General features: G+C 43.2%; 1 protein-coding gene across 1 annotated transcript in view; it reads right to left on the bottom strand.

The window, feature by feature from the left end:
- Positions 1-327: 327 nt before the first annotated feature.
- The window catches only part of DCAF7 (DDB1 and CUL4 associated factor 7), a 30,587-nt gene continuing 13,952 nt past the window's right edge, over positions 328-16,962 (bottom strand). The window contains exons 4-7 of the mRNA XM_015831508.1: positions 15,310-15,428; positions 14,698-14,907; positions 13,950-14,067; positions 328-785 (exon numbers count right to left, since the gene is read on the bottom strand). Of these exons, the coding sequence (XP_015686994.1) occupies positions 613-785; positions 13,950-14,067; positions 14,698-14,907; positions 15,310-15,428 (620 nt within the window). The 3' untranslated portion in view covers positions 328-612. The remainder of the gene's footprint in view (positions 786-13,949; positions 14,068-14,697; positions 14,908-15,309; positions 15,429-16,962) is intronic.

The raw sequence follows: 16,962 nt of genomic DNA on the forward strand, positions 1-16,962 counted from the left end.
TAATGTAGCATATTAAATTAAAGCTTCAATCTAAGACATTTTTGCAGGAACAAAATGTCTCCAATAAGTCCTGCAAAGGACAAGTCCTTGCTTTAACAAAAGCAGAGCATAGAAGCCCTTACAAACCGATAATTATACCTCATAATTGGTATCAAAGAAATTGCGTGCAAACAGGGAGGGAAAGAAAAAAGTATAATGTTTAATAAAAGGTACTCGTATAATGCTATAACAATTAATAGCTTTTAGGCATCTATGACAGATTATTTCAGGTAGAATGTTAATTGGCATACAGTGCCATTGCAATAAAAATGCTCAACACAAATGGCCATAATATATACATAACTTTAATTGAACAGGTTGATAAAATCTGAGACGATCTAAAACACCAAAGATACCCCCGTATTTTTAAGTCATTGGCATGGAGTGGGGAAGGTTAAGAGAGAGAAACGATGGGTAGAAGTTCATCATATATACTCATTAACTCCAGTTGTAAGTCTTCCTGGAAGAAGTTAATAAGAGCTAGTGACACTGTTTCAATGCAGCTTTGTTCTTAACTCTAGAAGACTGAAAGACTACCATCCTGCTTCATTATTTCCCATAGCCTAGTTATTTTTACACTCTCAGGATTTCTAGACAGTTATTATAACAGATAGCTATCCAGTCCGGCTGAGTTGATGCCCACTGTACATTGTTAATTTCTCCTTCTGCTGTGTAAGCCAAAATTGGGTCCTCAATGGCACGAGGCATTTGCTGGATATCCCAAATGAGAGCTTGATGGTCATCCGCTGTCAAAGGTAAAACACAGATTTAGTTAAATTTTCTTTGCTGATAATTTATTTATCCATGTATCCCAAAATAGAGGAAAAAAGCCTTGAGAAGTCATGGGTGACATGACTATCAAATATACAGTATGTGACAGTATTTGGCTAATCCGGAAAAGTATTTTTTGCTGGTGGGTAGATATTTAAATATTTTACAAGATAAAATCATATTAATTAAATTGCTGTGTAACACTTTATTTTTATTTTAGAACAGTAAAAAATAGGCATCCTCAGTGTGTATCCCTACATTGCATATACATTATTGTTGAGAGGTCCTTGGTGCTCTCTGAGCTTGCTTGTTTTCTTGCAGATGTTTCATTACTCAAACTAGGTAATATCATCAGTGCTAGCAAGGAGTGCAATTTGCTGTCAGTTTATATTCTAGTGCAGGACTTTTCAACTTTTTTATAGATTGTACCACTTTTAGGACATGGCAATATTTGAGTACCACCAGTGCTTAGCAAGATGTCAAAAAAAAGAGGAAAAAAGTACTGGTTTTAATTTCTTTGGTGGCAGTTCCTTTGCTGAATTACTTTCCCCTTTGCAGTGATGAACATATGACCACCACTATCTTGGTGGTCAGGTGGCTGGTAGGCACTTCTTCCTCTCTCCCTCTCCTCTCTCTTTTATAGCCTACTCCCTCATTGATCCATCTGCTTCTCTCATAGAAGCCTTCCTCTTCTTCCTCTTTCTCCTCACTGCTTCTCTCACAGAAGCCTTTCTGCTCCTCTTTTTCCTTACTGTTTCTCTCACAGAAGCCTCTCCTCTCTCTCTTTCTCGTCACTGCTTCTTTCATAGAAGCCTCTCCTCTTCTCTCTCTCCTGTTTCTCTCACAGAAGCTTCTCTTCTCCCTCTCTTTCTCCTCACTGCTTCTCAAAGAAGCCTCTCTTCTCCTTTTTCCTCACTGTTTCTCTCACAGAAGCCTCTCCTCTTCTCCCTCTCTTTCTCTTCACTGCTTCTCAGATGCCTCTCCTTTTCTCTCTCTTTTTCCTCACTGCTTCTCTCATAGGAGCCTCTCTTCTTCTCTTTCTCTATTCACTTCTCTTTCCCCATCATCTTTTATTTCTCTCCCTCCCACCAAAACCTCCTCCTTTTACCTCCTTTTCTCTTCTGGGTGCCCCTCTCTGGGGCTCAGGAAGAACTCCAGCGTCAGTTGCTACCCCAGTCTCACTCCCCCACGCAGTCACCCATTCCCCAGCTGGGCATTGCACACAGCGCTGATCAGCTGGAACTGTGTGCACCGATCCTGAAGCCTCTGCAGCTCCAGCTGACTCTCTCACCCCAAGGCCAGTCTGCTGATCCCAGTGATAGCAGAGGCAACACCGCAGCTTCAGCTGACTCTCCACCTGAAGACTAAGTGCAGCTGCTGGCCAACCCAAGGCCTCCAGAAGCGCCGATTAGCTGGAGCTGTCGCACTGATCCTGGGACCTCAGCAGAGCCCCAGCAACACTGCAGCTCCAGCTGACTCTCTCCTAGGCCTCACTGGCGCTGCTGCCACTTCAGCTCATCCCCCCCGCTATACTTGTCTAGGTTGTGTACCACCTGCCAGATGCCGAAGTATCACCAGTAGCATGTGTACCACTGTTCTAGTGGCTTGCCTATCGATGTTGGTGGGGAAAAGAAAAACTAGAGAAAAGAAGAACTAGGGGTGATATGATAGTAGTGATCCAATATCTCAGGGGTTGCCACAAAGAAAAGGGAATCCAGCTATTCTCCAAAGCACCTGAAGGCAGGACAAGAAGCAATGGGTCGAAACTAATCGAGGAGTAACGCCCACCCTGGCTCTGCAAAAGCATAAAAGTCACTAAACATCACGTGACATGATTGAGTTTGACATCCATGGACTAGACTTTCTAAGCAAGATGAATGCTGTGTTTTAAGGAAAAATTTTCAACAGTGGATGCTGCAGTGATTTTTACCACAGACTTACAAACTTTGGAAATGAGAGGTTCAATCCTAGGTCCTGTTCTATTCAATGTGTTGTAAGTGATATAACAGAAGGATTGTTTCTTTGTTGATGACCCAAAGATGTGATAGTGTTGATGTTCCATATCCATAACATGGAAAACAATTTGGCATTGTTGCAAAAATTGGTAAAAAAATGTGGAAACGGCAGTTCAATGATTCTTAATGTAAGATCATATACAGTACTTGGGGAAAAAGAAATCCTCTGGCAGGGTATAGTATTGGGGGTACAGCGTTAGACAGAACAACAAAAGAAAAGGGTTTAAGTGTGCTCATAGTGGATGACTGAAAAATGAATAAATAGTGTGGCCAAGTAGCTGTGAAGGCAAAAAACCCCAACACCCTGGGATGCATCACTAGAGGGATCACCAGTAGAATAAAGGAGACCCTAATCCCACTATATAGGGCTCTAGTGTGATCCCATTTGGAATAGTGTCCAGTTCTAGGGATTTCACTTTTAAAAAGATATTGATAAGATTGAGTCTGTCCGGAGACAGGCAACAAAAATTAAGAGCGTGAATAAGGTTCTAGAAGGCAGTATTTTCAATGTTAAGCAAAAATAAACAACACAGGGGCATAACCTCAAGCTGAATAGGAAGGCAGTTCAAAAATAATGCTAGAAAGTATTGCTTCATGGAAGAGTACTGGAAGCTTGGAACCAATTTCCAGTGAAGGTAATGGGTCAATCATCAGTTACTGAGTTTAAACATGCTTAAACACATGTCTATCATCCAACAAAAATGAAAAAATAATAAAATAAAAAATAATAACATAAAAATAACATAATAATTTAAAAATAATAAATTAATTAAAAAGAAAACAAAAAACCCTCAAAGGCTCAATGGACTACTGGGTCTTTTTGTGCCATCAGTTTTCTATGTTTCTTACTGAAAATGGACAATTCTGGGACTCATGATTAATGAGAACAGTGCCTGATGAATATTTGCTTAGGAAAAGCTCTGTTGGTTCAAATAGGTCAGACATGTCAAACTCGCGACGTCACATGACATTGCGCAACGTGTCAGGACGGTTTTGCCATTGCCGGCAATGGAGTGGGTGCGGCTTCTGGATGACGGGACCAGCCCGCGGGCCAGCAATTTCACACCCCTGAAATAGGTGGTTTAAAGTATAAATCTTCTCACATGTACATATAAAAAAGAAATGAATTAAAAAGCATGATTGATCTGATTGTTTATGATGGACTGAATTAGTGAAAGAAACAAGGATGATAAGTTCTGAATATGGAACGGCTCATTAAAGTCAAAGGTGGATGTTGGAAAAAATTAGATGTGATAGAAATAAATAAAACTTAGAGTGAAATCAGAATGATGCAGGAAGAGAAATATTACCAATTATTAGAAACCTACATAATTAATCTTCTACTAGAAAGAATGGTAAGTGAGTATAAGGAAAGAAGATATGGAAGTTACTTCTAGCAAAATGAGAAATTGTTTTATAGTATACTGCAACACTGGGGGGAGTGGGGCGGGAAGAGAAAAATGTAAAGCCTAAAGTAGAGTGACAACTATTTCAAAAAAGACAATGAAATGATTAGGATGAAACTGAAGTAAAAGAAGGGATACTTAAGAAAAGTTTATGCGAATGACAGTGATATGTCAAAGAAGGGACTTGCAATGAATGTTATAAATATTACTGTTTAAGAAAAGATGATGAAAATGAAGTCAAAGTTGTGAGAATGCTGAAATATGTTAAAATTGCAATTGTAGATGGCATCAGTAGAATATATTATAATATAGATAGTCCTTGACCTACAACCCTTCATTTAGCAACCATTCAAAGTTACAATGGTACTGGAAAAAATGACTTGCAACTGATCCTCACACTGACAACCAGCATCCTGGAAGCATCATCCACAAGGTCATATGATCAAAATTTGGTTGCTTGGCAAGTGGGCATGCATTTACAATGGTTGCAGCATCCCATGGTCATGTGATCACCATTTGAAACTTCCCAGACAGCTTTCAAGAAGCAAAATCAATGAGGGAATCTGGATTCAACGACTACATGATTCACTTAACAATAACAATGATTTGCTTAAAAATTGTAGAAAACAGTTGTAAAATTGGGTGTTACCCACAATTTTGTCTAAGTTGAGGACTATGCAGGTATGGCTTACTTCTGGGGTTGCTATATGATTTGTTTAATGTGTACATGAAGACTACATCTGGATCTGACTACTGGAAGAATGTTATTATTACTCCTCTATGTAAAAGAAAAGATAGCAAACATGAATGCCATCTACAAAGGAATTAATTTGTTCAATGTCCTCAGGGAAGGAATTGACTAAATTCTGATTGTAAAAGTACAAGAGATCATAATAACCAAAAATTGGGAAGTATACGTGCAAGCATTGTGCCAGACATAGGAGTTTATTTGTACATTTGTTAATTTAGAAAATTGTACTATAAAATGATCAACCTTAAATTATACTATATCTTTGCACAAATATGAAGGTTGATTACTAAATAAAAAAGAATTGTATATTATAATAGTAATGCATACACGAGTATAAATAGAATGTGTAGGTTCCCATTCTAGGACCTGTGATTTATGTTTAGTGAATATATGAATAAATCTATCAGGAGTGTTGTGTTGATGGGGGGGTACATTCGGGATGTGAATGAACATAGACTTCTGCTTGTCAATTGTGGTTGCAAGTTTGTGAACTCTTGCGTTTTCAATATTTCTGCTTATATCACCTAAACGTGACCTATTCTCCACACAAGTCCTAAAACTAGATAAAGAAAACTCAATTAAATAGTCAAAAGTTACACATTTGTATGTGGCAAAAATATGTGAATCTCTAGGATTATTAGTCCATTTGAATGGGAAAGTAGAGTCAGATGTTTCGATCAATGGGATGAGAATCAGTTGTGAGAGTGGGTGGTCATATCTTATTTAAATAACAGAATTCTGGGTATATACATTAAAGTCTGATCATCACAATACAAGTATATACAACATGACTTGAACATTTCTGTGTATCTCTAAAAAAGAGTTGTTGATGTTCATCAGGATGGAAAACATTACACAAATTTGGATTTTACTAGTTTATGATCAAGCAGATTGTATGCAAATGGAGGCAATTCAACACCACTTATACTTCCCAGGACTGGTTGACCAACCAAGGACACACCAAGAGCAAAATGTATAATATTTTGTTTGTGTGTGTCTCAAAGAACCCAAGGTAACAACAGTTAATGTCTCTTCCAATAGTCAATGTCAATGTTCATGACACTATCATCAGGAGAACACTGAACAACAATGGTGTGCAAGACAGAGTGGAACTTTTTTTTAATTCTGCCCTTATTATTTTTATAATTAACTCAAGGCAGCGAACATACCCAATCCCATTTACTCCTAATTTTCTCACAACAACCCTAAGAGTGAGAATGGTTGTCCCAAGGTCACCAAGCTAATTTTCATGTCTAAGACAGGACTAAAAGGGGCGTTGTCTTACCTGAACGCCTTTTCTCAGCAAGATGGTGTAGAATCCACTGGATGGGTAATTTCAGCCTTCCTGCTCAGAAGAAACTAGGTCAGAAATTTGGCCACGCCTCCCTCTGGGTGTGTCTTCCCAGTTTTGACGAGGCGAAGCATCCCTGACGAAGTCTGGCGTAATGGCTCCAACCATTGTGACACCTGCCTAGACTGCCCTAACAGGAGGGTGTGGATTCTACACCATCTTGCTGAGAAAAGGCGTTCAGGTAAGACAACGCCCCTTCTCCAGCAAGATGGGTGTAGAATCCACTGGATGGGACATACCAAAGCCGCTCATGTCCCTGCAGGGGGGGAGAAGGTCTAGGCATGTGTCCCCTTAGAAGAGACGACTTGTTGTAGGACCCGCCTGCCAAACGTGGCGTCCGCCGCTGCAAACCTATCAATCTTATAATGTCTGACGAACGAGGAAGGGGAGGGCACGTCGCCACCCTACAAATCTCGATCGAGGCTTGCATGGACCAAGCTGCGGATGCAGCAGCGCTGCGCGTCGAGTGAGCCGTGATGTGTGCAGGAACTGGGAGTGACTGGGAAAGATAAGCCCGGGCGATGCATGCCCTAATCCACCTACTAATGGTCGAAGAGGAGATCTTCTGACCCATGGATGAGGGCTGAAAAGACACGAACAAGGCCTCCGACTTGCAAAAGGTCGATGTTCGCTTGACGTAATAATGCAGGGCCCTGCGCACATCTAACTTATGCCACTGACGTTCTAGACTGTGTGAAGGATCAGGACAAAAATTAGGAAGAACTAAGTCCTGGGTCCTGTGAAACAAGGCATTCACCTTGGGAATGAATGAAGGGTCCAATCTGAGGACCACCCTATCCTCGAAGAAGGTACACAAATCACTCCTAACTGAGAGTGCGGTCAGTTCCGATATCCTCCTAGCCAATGTTATGGCTACTAGAAATGCCACTTTCAAAGAAAGAAAATGAAAAGAACAAGAACTAAGAGGTTCAAACGGAGGAGAAGTCAGAGCCTGCAACACCTTTGGCAGGTCCCAGGACGGATAACGATGGACCACAGGCAGTCGAGCGTTAACCGCTCCCTTGAGGAAAGCACTAACCGCCGGATGTTGTGACAACGGGACCGAGTTGTCACAGGTAAGGACCGTTGATAGGGCCGTGACCTGCCTACGAATGGTACTAGGTGATAGACCTGTTCTGTCCCCGTCCGACCCACACACCCAAACAGCCAGCCGAGGGTTAAAGACTTCTCCAGACACCACTTCACCGATAAGAAACTTGGCAGCCGCTCCGTAGCTGCCTGCCAAGACCTTTTACTCCAAGCACACAGAAACAAAAAACAATACACACAGTTTAAAGCCACAGCAAACTACTTCGCCAGAGATTCAGCTTTTGTTCGTCACAGAGGTCGTTTACCGGTGGTGGAGGGAAAATATCGGACACCCCACACCAGGTCACTGAGTCGAATTAGAGACCGTGCAGAGGAAAAGACGACGCGTGCGAACAGCGAGGATGCGACCGCACCTAGGTCGGTGTTGAAGAGAAGGAGTGATAGGCTTTGTGGACCGAGGACCGGTTAGAGTCTTTGTGGACCGACCTGGCCAATCTCTTCTCCGTCGGGAGACACCTGAGGCCTTGCCAAAGAGGAGGGTCCTGGAGAGGGACGCCTGGACATCTCCTCTCCTTCATGTTCGGAGCCTTCTTCGAGGAGCCACAACAAGACCCTTGTTCAAACCTTCCAGTAGATAGTCCAAAATATTGGGAATTGTGACTGAGAGTGATCTGAGATGTTGCCTAGTGCACCACGAACAGAAGTTCTTCCATGTGGCGTCATAAATTCTATCAGTCGAGGGGCGCCTCGAGGTTTGAATCATCGAGATCACCCTGGACGAATAGGATTGCCTGGCTAAACTTTCCCGCTCAAGTGCCAGGCGGCCAACTGGAGCCACTGTGGATCTGGATGTTGAAGATTCCCTTGGCTGAGGGCCACTCGATCTGAGGGAATCCTCCACGGTGTCAAAAGCGATAGATCCACAAGGTCGGCAAACCACGGACGCCTTGGCCAGTATGGAGCAATCAAGATTACCTCTGCCCTTTCCTGAATCACCTTGCGGATGGTGGCCTGCAACAACGGAAGAGGAGGAAAGGCATAAAGCAGACCCCCCCGGCCACTGGCACCGGAGGGCGTCCGTTCCCTCCGCTCCCTGAGTCTGGAACCTGGAGAGTTGCATGTTTGACGGGGAGGCAAAGAGATCCAAATGAGGATGGCCAAACCTGATAGAAATGTCCCGGAACAGTGCCGGGTCCAGTCTCCACTCTGAGTGGTCCACCGTGACCCTGCTCAGGGAATCCGCCTGCCAATTCGCCTCCCCTGAAATGTGTTCCGCCCTGATGGACCCCAGATTGGACTCTGCCCACAGACCTAGATCCAAGGCCTCCTGCATGAGCGACCAGGACCGGGTCCCTCCCTGCTTGTTGACGTGAGCCTTGGCCGTCACGTTGTCCGTCAGAATCAGGACGTGCCGTCCCGTCACTAGGGAGGAAAACTGACGGAGAGCTAAGTGAATGGCCCTGAGCTCGAGCCAATTTATATTGTGGGATAAGTCCGACCGGGACCACTGTCCCTGGGCCAAATGAGTGCGAAGATGGGCACCCCAACCGAACAGACTGGCGTCTGTGGTCAAGGTGAGCCTGAGGGGCTCCTTGAAAATGGACCCCTTGGTCATTGCGGGTGAGTTCCACCAGAGAAGGGATAACAAGGTGTGGTGGGGAACCCTGACCTTCCTGTTGGAGGAACTGAGGTTCTGTTTCTGGAGGGGAAGGAGGAACCATTGAAGGCTTCTTGAGTGAAGCCTGGCCCACGGCACGATCCCGATGCAAGACACCATTTTTCCCAAGAGTTGAGAAAGCTGTACCAGGGGCACCGCCTTGTCCCTCCGAAGCTGGTGCACCAGCTTTCGGATACTGACCCGACGTTCTTGTGAAAGATAGACCTTGCAAAGGTCTGAATCTATGACCGCTCCCAGATGCAGGAGACGCTTTGTGGGAGTCATGTGACTCTTTTTAAAGTTCACTGAGAAGCCGTGAACCTGTAGTGTATGAACCGTGATTTCCAGGTCTGACTGGGCCGCCTGGAAGGAACTGGACTGCACTAGGATGTCGTCTAGATAGCATTGCACGCGCACCGGCATCAACCTGAGGTGAGCCACCAAGACTGCTAAAATTTTTGTGAAAACCCTTGGAGCTGAAGATAGACCAAAGGGAAGGGCTCTGTATTGGTAATGCCGGTGCGTGTAACAAAACCGGAGGAACCTGCGGTGTTCCGGAAGTATCGGGATGTGCAAGTACGCCTCTGTCAGATCTATGGAGGAGAGGAAATCCCCTTTTCTGATACTGGCCAGGATGGACTTTAGGGTCTGCATCTTGAACCTTCTGTAGGTCAAGAAGTAGTTCAGACCCTTTAAATCCAATATCGCCCTCCATCCCCCTGAGGCTTTGGGAACCACAAACAGGATGGAGTAAAACCCCTTTCCTTCTTGATCCCGAGGTACCGGTTCTATGGCTTTGATTTCTCTTAGATGGGAGATGGCCGTGGCTACCAAGTTTGCCTTGGTTGCGTTGCGAGACACCGGACACTGAATGAAGCGGTCTGGACGAAGAGAATAGAACTCTAGGGTAAGACCGTACTTGACGGTGTCCCTGACCGAAGAGTCCGTGGTGGTCGCCTCTGAACAGCGCCAGGCGACCCCCGATGGGAGAGCCCTCTATGGTGTCACTTGGACCGCCTATACGGACGGCCACCCGAGCCCCTGAAGGGGCGTTTGGACTGGAATTGGCCCCTGGCTCCCATGCTCTGGCGGTCCTGTGAACGATCCTGCCTGGAGGGGAAGGATCGTGAGCCTCTTGACCAATCCCAGGACTGCCCTGCTCGAAAGGGCTGCCTCCATTCCCAGGCCCCACTGGGGCGGAAAGTTTGCCTACGGGAATCCTGCTGGGGCCATCTATCTGACCGTTTGGAGGGGTGAGCCAGGATCTTACGTTTATCCTTGCCCTCGATAATGTGCGGTTCAAGAATTGACCCGAACAACTGTGTACCGCTGTATTTGGAAGTGGACAGACGCCACTTTGACTTCAAGTCCGTTCTCCACTGTTTCAGCCACAGCAACCTACGAGAGGCAACCATGGCAGCAATGGATCGCGCAGAGTACCTGGTCGAATGAAGAGAAGCGTCTGCCACGTACTCTGAAGCAGCCACTAGCTTCCCTAGTGTCTGATGTGTCCGAACCTGATCCGGGGGAACAAATGCCTGTAGTTCGCGAAGCCACACTATCGAAGCCCTGGCGAAGAAAGAGGATGAAGTTGCAGCCCTGATCACCCATGCTGAAGCTTGATGCGCCCGGCGGAGGGAAAGTTCAAACTTCTTGTCCTCCACCTTCAGGGCCTCGACCATATCCCCTGGAATAGCAGAAGTGGAAAATAGAGAAGTCAGGGGAGTATCAACAGAAGGGACTTCCAAAAGGGAAGCAAACGAAGGAGAAACATTAAACAGTTTCTTCTCTGTACTATTAAGAGAGGGTAAAGTAGCCAGGGATGACCACTGCTTCTCCACCGTAGTACGAAAAACCTGTGGACAAGGAATCTGTTTGTCCTCCACAACCTGTTCCGCAAACAAAGGATTGGACTCCTGACTGGTGGAGGCAGAGGGTTTCTCCTCCTGCACCGAAGTGAGATTGACTGTAGTAATGGCCTTCATCAGTAGAGACCTGAAAAGAGAGGGATCAAAGAGCCCTGTGGTTGATGCCTGTTCGGGCGTTGCCTCCTCATCCTCTGACATGGGCGTGTCAGTTATCTCCAGGTCAACAGACTCCTCCTCCCCTAGCTGGGAAGAAGTTTCAGAGACTCCTGACTCAGGGACTATGGCATGACCCGTTTGTGAAGGAGGAATAGAATGAGTTGGTTGAGAAGGTTGTTGTCCCCTGGAAGACATGAACTGCATAAAAGCATCATGCATGAATGACTGAAACTCTGACCACATTTCCCTCTGTTGCAGGGAACCTGTCCCAACCTCCGCTGGAATAAACGTGGCCTCAGGGCCCAAATGAGTAGAAGATGATGAGGAGCGAGGGGGACCAACCTGCTAAGTTTCCCCCTGAGGAGACCAAGCCCTTTGGACATCATGCGAAGAAACAAATGGAGGCTCAAATGGAGAAATGTCCAGTGGAACGGGGGGAACCACTTCAGCTTCACTGGACCTGAGCCTTTGGGCTTTGGAGAATTCCTTTTCCAGTGCCAAATGTCTCCTCGAGGCCTCTCGCTCGGCTGATTTTGAGGGCTCCTTGGTAGAAAGGTGTTTTGTCTTGGCCTTTTTCTTTCCCCCCGCTTCCAAATCAGTAGATCTGCGCTTTGTTTGTGCGGGGGGAATACCAGAGCCCTGTGATGCCTGGGGCGAGGAACTGTCTGCCATTGCAATCTAGATAATCCGGGTAGGAGATATCCAGAAGTGGGGGGAACCCAAACACGCAGACCTGGTTGACAGAGATGGAAAACCGATCCTCGCTCTGCACAACAAACAATGGCAAGGACAGCCAGACAGGACCCTAGACCTGCCTGTCTAGGCCAGTGACAAATGCCACTTCCTATGTGGAACAGGTGGTTAAACAGTTCCCCTTCGCTCAACTCACCCCAGAATAAAGATAGGTGTTAGAACCACCAATAAGTATTATAATCTTCAGGTCTGTCCCGTCTTAATTTTGACGTTATGCACACTAAACAGATTGTAAAATTTCCCCCCAGGTAGAGGCCTGGGAACACAGGCCAAATGAATGAGGCAGGTCTCAATGACCATAAAAGGAATATGAGGTCTGTTAGTGTGTCCTAAGACACTCTCAAAATGGCGGCCGCAGTAAAACACACCCAAAATGGCCGCCGTAGCAAGTCACACTCAAAATGGCCACTGCAGCAAGTCACACTCAAAATGGCCGCCTCATAGAGTCACACAAAAAATGGCCACCGCATCAAGCCACACTCAAAATGGCGACCGCCCCACAATAACCCTCTCAAAATGGCGACCACGCCTGGAGCACGCAGTCAAAATGGCGATCGCGCCTATTCCGGGCCTCCGAAAAGGCAAGGAACGCCAAAGGAGGGAATGGAAAAAATCGACCTCCCTGTTAGGGCAGTAAGTCTAGGGAGCAGCAATTTAAATAAGCACCCTCCCCCAGACACAGAAGGAACTTGCTGTTAGTTGCACAGCCACTGCTGCGATCCAAATCCTGCAGCCCAGAGGAACCTCGCTGCAACGAAGCCAGAAAGAAGCCTCCAATCTGCCTGAGTCCCAAATTACTCCGATCTCCAAGGATCAGCTGGCAGGCTGATCCGCGCTCCGCTGTTCCCTCTGCTCAAAGAGAAACGGCTTGCAGCCTTTTTTGCAGGAGCCTGGAAGGCTCGAAGCCAGAAGGCCCCTTGTAAATTTGGCTATTTAAATAGCCAATTCGATCCCAATTTTGACAAAGAACAAAAGAAAAAAACTAAACTCAAACAAAACTAAAAGAAAGTTAAACGAAAATACTCTAAATAAATTGATTAATTTAGCTTAGCTAAGGAGCCAAAATATCTATAACTTGCTGAGCATGAGACTAAGTCAAAACTGGGAAGACACACCCAGAGGGAGGCGTGGCCAAAGTTCTGACCTAGTCTCTTCTGAGCAGGAAGGCTGAAATTACCCATCCAGCGGATTCTACACCCATCTTGCTGGAGAACTCATGGTCTCCTGCTTTTTAGTTTGGTGCCTTAAGTTTGCAAGTTGCAAGAAGGCTAGTACTCTACAAAAAGTACATTACTGACCATCTTGTGAAAAATCACATGGTAAGTCAGAAGGCTACTGGAAAAATGTTCTATGGACTTAAAAGACTATAATAGAACTTTGGTGTCTGAATGAAAAATTTTGTTTAGTGAAAGAAAAACATTGCTTTCTAGCATAAGAACCTTATCTCATCTGTCAAATATGGTACTGGCAGTAGCATGATTTGTTACTATGTCTGAACCAGGATGGCTTGCCATAACTGATGGAATTGTACCAGCAAATTCCATGAAAAAATACTAGGGTATCTGTCTGTGAAGTTCGATCCTGACTAGCTCAAGACTGATTCAACCCTTCCACCCTTCCGAGATCACTAAAATGAGATCCAGATTATTCAGGGCAATATGCTGACATTTGTAAACTGCTCAGAGAATGCTGTAAAGCACTATGGAGTGGTATATAAGTCTTAAGTCTTATTGCTACTGCTGATTACAAAAACAGTATCCCAAGAAAGAGTAAATAGGTCAAGGTGAAGATCTCAAGAAAGCTGTGGCTGAATGAAGTTAATCATTCTCAAAACAGAGTTGATTTAAGAAATCTACAATAAGGGTATATATGTGGAAGAAGCAAATTTTGCAAGAATAATTTTGCCAATGCCAATGAAGTGGCATCTACAAAATTATACTTAGATATATTTCCTTTTTGTCTTATCTCATGTCTTTGATTTCTTTGGCGTATTATTTATTAGCCTTCCAATTATATACAAGAACATAAAGACTGCAATCCTATGTTCACATATTTGAAAATGATAGCATACTGCAATAACTTCTTAAATGCCCCCCCAAAAGAGGAGAGGAATACAGATAATCCATCTTTACCTGCTGTGCAGATATGGCAAGAAGAATGTGGTGCCCAAGCAATACCATTTACACATGCTCGATGATTATTCAGCCTGGCAACTGGTGTACAAGGAACTCTGACATCTAGAATCACCACCTTAGAGGGAAAAATAATTCTAAACAAATTATTTTAGATTTTAAATTTATTCTTTCATTACTCAGTCTTTTATGTGCTCAGAGCATTCACACTGCAAACCAGATGTGAAGTCAACATATTTATTCCAACTGATGGAAAAGTGCATTTGTTCTATAATGAATATAAACATGTCTCTTGATTATAGATACTTTTTGCAAAGAAGTCTAGATGACAAATCACAATATAAAAAGCTATGACTGCTTATTAGTACAATTCACATATTAGATGATCAGTATAATTTATTTAAATTGAGAAACTAACACAAGTAATTCATTACTTCTAAAAATGGGTTCTGCTTGTAGAAATATTACAGCAACCAAAGACAGGTTAACTAATCTCGCCAAACCACAATAAGGATTTCTAACTGTCCATTTCATTATACTAGGCTAGTATCTTTTAATTAACATATTCATCTACCAGATTATTTTGCTTTATGGAACTATACACCAGTAAGAAAAATCTTCAATAATCCATTTAGCAAAAATTGTAGTCCCATTGCTTTCACCACATAGTTGGAAAGTGAAGTTTACCATACTGACTATATACTCAGAAACAAAGTGTACTAGGTATTCTCACAGAACAGTGTCTCACCTCCATACCATCCATAGCCATTGTTGCAAGGTAATTAGGGTCTTGTTTATTCCAGCAAAGGCGAAGCAAAGGATGGTGCTGAGGATCCTCATAGATAATAGTGCTATGTTCCAAGTGCCTTAAGTCAAACATCCTCACTGAGCCATCAGCACCAACAGAAGCAAACATGTCTCTCCCACCTCCTGCACGGCTGAATGCAATATCATAAACCTGTTCAGATACCAACAGCAAAAGGTAATAAAATATGATGCTTCCCATACTAAGGATTCCTGTCCCACTTTAGTTTTTCATGCAAAGGCAGGACTAAAGAAGGTATGTCCAATAAATTATTTGCTTTAGCCTAAAAAAGGACAATGCTTACCACAATATAGGGCTTTAGGCATAACACTCTCTCCTTCTGAGCAGAATGTTTCTTTTGCAAAATATTTTACTTTGTTGTATTGATTCCCCATTATCAATGAATTACTAAAAGGAAAATAAATGCATTACTAATAGCAACGACACAACCCACCTTGGCTCCTAGATCACTATTTCCAATGTATAGATTGGATTTTAAAAACTTTTAGTAGCTGCACATATTTACAGAAAAAGAAAAAAAAAATACACCATCACCTCTTTGTCATGGGCAATCAACTGAGTCTTGACATGGCCAGACACTAAATTCACTCTTCCCAAGACCTGACCAGTTTCCAAACCCCAGATAGTACAAGTTGTGTCAATGCTAGAAGTACCTGGCATAGTTTGAGAGGAAAGGAAAAAAAACATATATTAGAACTATTTTTTTCTTAAAAGCAATACAAATATGGGTCATTACACAAACTTTCTAATCCTAGACCTCAAGAAAGTGAACCTCTACCTCCTTAATTTACAGAAAGCAACCTCAATGTATCTTTTAACACTTTTTGTAAAATAGTGCTGTAATCCTCAGATCCTCTTTGGCAGTCAAAACATTTAAATCAAACTATCTTTAACTAGGTTTAAAACAAAAAAGAAAGTATATTTTTCTATACTGTGATTAATCAATATTCTATTTAATACTATGGGACTATGACTGCCCATATGATCAAAATATTTGACCTAAACTAATATGTATTAATAAAAGTAAATTTAAATCAACAATAATCTATAACAGAATAAAATTACATATATTCATTTTATGCATCAATGCAATTCCTTGTATAAACTTCAATTTTAAAGCCTTAGTGAGAATTCAAATAAACATTAAAATGGGAGAAAAAGTATAAGACCAAGAAGGTCCTAGCTCTTTAGCTATTAAAGGAACTCATGATGCAATTATAAAAGCAGACTACCAAAATCACAAATCATTTTTCTGCTTAATATTTGATAATTGAAAAGCTGATACTTAATGATTTTGACTGACTAGCTAATAATTGTACCAACAAGGAATTGCCAAAAGAAAAGAGTGATTAGAATAAAATTGTTCAGGTCTCTTTATTGGACAATGTAATTTTAAAAGATACAGATATAGCTCCATGTCAAATTAACCAATCTGTCATAATTAAGTCAAATAAATACAGGTAGTCCTTTACTGTTTGTTCAGGGACCATCTGAAATTAGGACAGCATTGAACAAAGGAACATACAACACTTCCTGAAGTTCTGACTGATGCCGTCTTAAAATCTAAAATACAGTTATGTGACAAAAATTCAGATGCCCACTCTTATGACCATGGCAATGCTACAAATTCCTGGTGCCATGTGTTGGGAGGTCTCAGTTGGCTCAGGAGGCCCACCCATGTGCAGGCCTCCCATCCATCCCCTATTCCTGGAAATCCTGGGCCGTCTCCCTGCCCAATCGCATAAGTCCACTAAATTTCCCTTTCCATGCAGGTGCTGACAATCGCCTCCAGCTGTTAAAAAACACAGTTATTATAAAAAGCTAGCCAATGTGATGTTTCCGAAGGCAGAAATAATCTTAGAACATTAATGACTGGCACTCATCTCACAATGTACTGAGGCTCTTTCTATGTCAGGGAACATCATAAAATGAACACCAGCCTTATGATGTTTCTGAAGGCTAGAAAGAGTCTCAAAAACATCATGAAGGCTGATGCTCATGTGGTGATATTTCCAAAGGTAGAAAGAGTCTCAAACATCACATTAGCTAGATTTCTATAGTATCTGTGCCTTGCATCAGCTGAGGACACTTGTCAGTAGCTGCACAGAAAGGGAAAATAAATGGACTTGCAAGTTTGGCCAGAGAGAATGCCCAAGACTTCTGAGAGGGGTGGGGGTGGGGGGAATA

The sequence above is a fragment of the Protobothrops mucrosquamatus genome, unplaced genomic scaffold, assembly GCF_001527695.2.
Source record: "Protobothrops mucrosquamatus isolate PMUCROS unplaced genomic scaffold, P.Mucros_1.0 scaffold_257, whole genome shotgun sequence".
Lineage (NCBI taxonomy): Eukaryota > Metazoa > Chordata > Lepidosauria > Squamata > Viperidae > Protobothrops > Protobothrops mucrosquamatus.